This window comes from Spinacia oleracea, chromosome 6 (genome assembly GCF_020520425.1).
Source record: "Spinacia oleracea cultivar Varoflay chromosome 6, BTI_SOV_V1, whole genome shotgun sequence".
NCBI classification, from domain to species: Eukaryota; Viridiplantae; Streptophyta; class Magnoliopsida; order Caryophyllales; family Amaranthaceae; genus Spinacia; species Spinacia oleracea.
The window spans coordinates 90,781,339-90,786,999 of NC_079492.1; the positions used below are offsets into that span (position 1 = coordinate 90,781,339).

The 5,661-nt window shown below is 32.1% G+C and overlaps 1 protein-coding gene across 1 annotated transcript; it reads right to left on the bottom strand.

The window, feature by feature from the left end:
• Nucleotides 1-658: 658 nt before the first annotated feature.
• LOC110803959 (transcription factor MYB36-like) lies at nucleotides 659-2,302 on the bottom strand. Its single transcript, XM_022009509.2, has 3 exons — nucleotides 1,935-2,302; nucleotides 1,610-1,739; nucleotides 659-1,506 (listed from the first exon to the last, which is right to left on the bottom strand). The coding sequence occupies exons 1-3, from the start codon at nucleotides 2,068-2,070 to the stop codon at nucleotides 771-773; spliced, it is 1,002 nt and encodes a 333-aa protein (XP_021865201.1). The 5' UTR covers nucleotides 2,071-2,302; the 3' UTR covers nucleotides 659-770.
• Between the last annotated feature and the right edge of the window lie 3,359 nt (nucleotides 2,303-5,661).

Here is a 5,661-nt window from a genome sequence, read left to right on the forward strand (position 1 = left end):
CTCACAAACAAAAATAAATATATTTAACCCGTGCATCGCACGGGCTTTAAATCTAGTCTCCAATATTTGTTAGTATAGTACTACTTACTACTCCTATTAATAATAAACACTAAAGCGAATCTAACTTGCTATTCGTAGCTTCACAACTAAAAAAAACTACTCAAATACGTAGTACTCAAATAAGTGATCTTTTATTGCAAAACAAGCACATAACATTATATTAATTCATCCCCTAAAAAAAAAAAAAAAAAAAAACATTATATTAATTCATGAGGTAGTTTATCATATAAAGTTAATGAATTTAAGATATCAAGTACTACATCGGTTTCTAAATGATCTTTACACTTTTCGTTTTAATCCGTTTCATAATGTTCTTTACACTCTGTTTTATTCTATTTTTTGACATGAGAATTTACTACCCTACCCTTCTTACCCCATAATACTTACAATTTTCCATTCACTTTTTCTTATTTTATTAATTTTTTTCTTACACGTACCACCCACAATTTTTCACATTTATCTTATTTTATCCATATTTTATTATATTGAACCAATTTTTCTATTTTTATCTTAATATTTGTGCAAATAATAATATTTATGAAATGGATGTAGTAATTAATAATATACAAAAAACAAAGAATAATGAAGTATGATAATATGAGGCAAAAAAAACAAAAATGATTAGAATCCATATATGTAGAATTTACAATAAGTAGAATTTACAAGAGAAACACACAGAATGCAAGTTACATATATAGACAGAAGACGTACTATAGATGATGACTAGAGTACCTCAAGGGGTCTTGGAATGGAGCTTCTTCTGGAATTCCTTGAATTAAAACATTAGAATGAGATTTCAAAATTGGAAGAGAAAGCAAAGAGGTTATTTCACCCCATCCCGAGGTCTGGCCACAAGTAGTAGTAGTCGTAGTCGTAGTAGTATGAGAGGTGGATCCATGAGTGTTAATGACCAAATTGTTCCCATAATATTCTCCGTAAAATAACTGATCAAGTCCCTCTTCTGCCACCCTATGTGATTGTGGGTTGCTACTCATTAACTCCTCTAGTTCAGGTGGGAATGTACTACTGCTTTGGCCTTCCAACATTCCAATCTCAACAACTTGAGGATTATATTGACTTGAAACCCAAGCCGGGAGTACGGACGATGTAGAGAGAACATTTGTTTGTGTGATGATACTATTAGGGTAACTACCAACAATGTTATCATGATTAGGTAATAATGGAAGATTATTAGCACTATCATAAGAACTAGCAGTAAGATGATGGGGTGGCCAATATTGGACTTGATTATTATTATTATTATTATGGACAAAACTCGACGAATAGGGAATAGAATCCTCTTGTTTTATTATTAGCTTGCTTGCTTTTCGAGTTTCATCATGTCTCCTTTGCTTTCCCAAGAGTTTCTTCTTCAATCTTGTGTTCCAGTAGTTCTTTATATCATTATCTGTTCTTCCTGGTAATTGGGCTGCAATTATAGACCACCTATTCATCCAAAATCGATTATTTTGTATATATTTTCATACGTAGTATATAATAACTAGATCTATAACATAATATATAACGTACTCTAGGCAAATTATTATACCTGCTTCCAATACTAACATAGAGGCTTAAAATAGCCCTATCTTCTTCTTCTGAGAATCCTCCATGTTTAATATTAGGCCGGAGATAGTTTAGCCACCGAAGCCGACAACTCTTTCCACATCTCTTAAGCCCTAATATATACAGATCCACAAACAAGAGCAAAACAAAGGTAAACAACCGTTAATATGCAAAAAAGGAAAATAAAAATTAAATACTCCGTACCACATTTTTGTGTCAAGGGAGATATAAAGGCAATCATATAGGCGAAATTCAATTCAGACAGTTGTTTAATTATCATGATTATTAAGGGTTAATTAATTAATTACCGATTTTCTGAGGCAACGCGATCCAATTTCCCCCGGTACCATTCTTTTCGATGAAGGATTTGAGCTTAGCATCCTCTTCAGGAGACCAAGGACCTTTCTTCACGTTAGCTTTGTCACAACAAGGAGCTCTCCCCATTTTTGCTCCAACACCTTTAGCTTAACTTGTTACTTTGGTGTTTTGCTATGATTTGTAGACGTTTAATATAACTTGTGGTGATTAGCCTTTATTTTTCCTAGTGATTCAGAGAAAGAGGGAAAGAGAGAGGAAGATAGTAGGAGAATAATATAATATAATGAATGATTATATTATAGATGATCGAAAAAGCTAATTAGCTAAGATAAGCAAAAGGGTGCACAGAAAAGTCATGTGTGTGATATTAAAAATATTGGAGAGTCTGCGATATAAAGTTGGAGTTTAATGTAATTAATTAAAGTGGATTAATCATCCCAGCATGTAAGACAGGATTTTTCTTCTTGTTTTGCATGGCTTGGTATCTCTAAAGTTTCAGCATTTTATTGACTCTTGGGTCTAGTCACGACTCCGGTGAATTCTTTTCTTCATATTTTATTTATATAGTCGTCTGTCCCCATAATGCCTTTACTATTCTATTTACACTTTCAAAATTAATTAATACTGGTATTGAAGCCCGTGCGATGCATAGATTTGTCAATTTTTGTACATCTTTGTCTTATTATATCATCATATATAAATAAGTGTTTTATAAATTTATAGTTATAAGGCAAATTTGTCAAAAACTACCTTATAAAATATGATTTTTGCGAAAAACTACCTTATAAAAAAAATGTTGTAATAAACTACCTTATAAAAAATTTATGTTGTAAGATACTACCTTTTCCCAAATTACGAACGTTTGATTGAAATTTCGGGATTGACTTTACCATATATATGTCACGTGCCATTTAATTACGTCTTTCCCGTTAGATGTCGCGTAATATGCACCTAGTAAAGTCAACGTCGTAATTTTGAATTAATGCTCATAATATGGCCAAAGGTAGTATCTTACAACATAAAATTTTTATAAAGTAGTTTATTACAACATTTTTTTTATAAGGTAGTTTTTCGCAAAAATCATATTTTATAAGGTAGTTTTTGACAAATTTACCTAGTTATAATAGGCAGTTAAAATAGGTCTCTATTCAAGTTGGAGTTTAAATATGTTCTTAATATTTAAAATGTTTATGCATAGGACACTCATAGAAAAATCAAGTTATGAAATGGTTAGTTTAATAATGAGAAAACTCGAGTTAGTTATTCATGTGATCTCAACAAAATCATTACATATACTTTGTATAAGTATATATTCCACTTGTCCTTATTTTTTCGCCCCGTATTCTATTTAGTCTATCCATTAGAGATTGCTTCATTTTCTTATATTAAATGAAATGCTCAGCATTTACACCATTTGCATACACTCGTAAAAATTAAAAAAACAATGTTATTCTCATTTGCTTTGTTAATTTTTAGCACAATCCAGCCTTAGCAAAACCCATAATGCATAAGGGGCAAACGAATAGGAGTAGAGGGAGTAATATAACCACATGTTAAAAACTTTTTATACTGTACAACCAGATATTTATAATTTGTATAGTGACATTAACATAATTTTGTTTTTGAGAATCGAAAGGGAAGCCCCTAAAAGAAACGAAGTACTCCGTACAATAATGTGAGTTGAAATCAAATGAGGATTCAAATACTACTATAATTGATATCAAACAATGGCATTTATTGCGTTTCAATCCCCCCATTATCAATTGAGCTACTCTCACTTCCCCTCCATTCTCTCTCTCTCTCTACATCATGCCATTTTCAATCTTTCGAAATTTTTAGTTGCATTAAGATGTTATAAGTCTTTGTTTTAGGAAATATAAATTCTTTCTTCGAATTAATAATTTCATTTACGATTTTATTCGCTACGAATTTTTTTAATTTAATTTATTTTCTTAATTTTATATTTTTGTTTATTTATTATTTGATTTTCTTATTTTCCTATCATTATTCTCGTTTTATTTTATTATTTAAATTACTTCAACGTTTTAGTTTACGAGAGATGGGTAGTATAAAAAGGGCATATAAGATAGAATTACATGTGCATTAGTAGCTAGTTAATGCTAGCATAAGAAATTAATTGTTATGTACGTGCATGTGATTATTGTTTAAATGTTGCAATTATATGCGCATAATAGAAATTGTTTGCTTCCACCAAGCTTATTGTGTTATCAAATTTTGATTATGATTTGGTTGGGAAGTCATTAGTAAGACCTGAAATTGTTTATTTCAGGAATAAGATATTTCTTTCCAAGTACACCAACATAGGATCTCTCGAGAAAGATCGATATAGAGACCACTGATATTTTTTGTGAAGAAAGTGGTGTTTAGATGTGAATATCTTGCTAGGATTCAAGAGCAACCCAATTGTACTAAGTGATCATGAGAATGAAATGGATTATGAGTCTGACATTAATAGTTACACCAGCTTTGAACGCACTATGCGTCATATATTAATAACAGGAGAGCCTGATAGGGATGAGGAAGCCCTTCGTGAGTTTGACCGTGCTAGAGGGCATACTAGAGATGATATTTATAATGTAGTGATACTGAGCCAGAGGAGGATGACCTCAGTCTCAAATAATACGAAGATCCACAAGGCAGAGAAAACTAGCTTAGTATTTTAATACCGAGGATGAGGATGAGTTTAAATACGAGCCCTTTACTCCAGAAAGCTATAAGGAATCAAAAAACAAGATTGATAATGTTTCCCTCTAAGATTGTTTCATTATTTATTTATGTTGGGAATAATGTGGGACAAGTCGCCCAACGGTAGTTTAAATTTATTGCATAGCGCTTTTATTTAATTTTGGGACAAGTACGTTATTATGGTTTAGAAATTGTATTAATATTCTTTTGAGGAATACAAGTTTCTTTTGAGAAATTAAAGTTAAATATTTAATTATCCAAGTGGTCAATGATTTAGTTTGGGCACGCGAAGAGGAATAATTTCTTTTATTATTATTATTATTATTTGTGATGATTGAATTTGATTTGTTTTCCCTCGATCAGATGTCCGTTATGTGAATGTCGTTCACGAATGATCGAGGAGGATTATCTTGCAATGATTATTGCATCTTCGTAAATGATTTTATGTGAATATTTTTTATTGAGGCGATCTCTATGGTCAAATCAAATATTGCTTGGTATAGAACGACGTGTAAGTGGTGTTTAGAACCTAAGATAGAGTATATTAATTTCAGGTCACGTTCTAGAATGACCAACAACAACCACCTAGCTGCCGTTATTCGCCTCTTGGCAGAAAAACTGACCCAGGAAAGAACTGAGCGCCCCGATTCTGCAGGGGAAATGTTTGAAAGACTTTCTAAGGTTAAGCCACCGTATTTCAAGGGTCAAGCAGATCCTACCCTCCTGGAAAGCTGGATTAGGGAGTTTGAGAAACTGTTTGAGGGTGTGAGTTGCCCTGGAATTATGAGAGTAGGTCAAGCTGTCCTACATCTAAAGGATGAGGCCGATCTGTGGTGGAAGGAAATGGGGTTAGACTTAGGGATGCTGAAGAATTTAATTGGGATTCCTTTGTCACTGCTTTGAGGGGAAAGTTTTATCCTCCTTTTATGAGAAAACAGAAAGACCAAGAATTTATAAACTTTAGAATGAGGAGTATGACCATTGCACAATATTACAGTAAATTTATAACAC

What these genes read in the sequence shown, in the direction of transcription:
- LOC110803959 (XM_022009509.2), bottom strand. Translation starts at nt 2,070, where the DNA reads ATGGGGAGAGCTCCTTGTTGTGACAAAGCTAACGTGAAGAAAGGTCCT. An exon ending in CGCGTTGCCTCAGAAAATCG is followed by an intron (nt 1,740 to 1,934) that starts GTAATTAATTAA and finishes TGTATATATTAG; the next exon opens with GGCTTAAGAGATGTGGAAAG. An exon ending in TATGTTAGTATTGGAAGCAG is followed by an intron (nt 1,507 to 1,609) that starts GTATAATAATTT and finishes TTGGATGAATAG; the next exon opens with GTGGTCTATAATTGCAGCCC.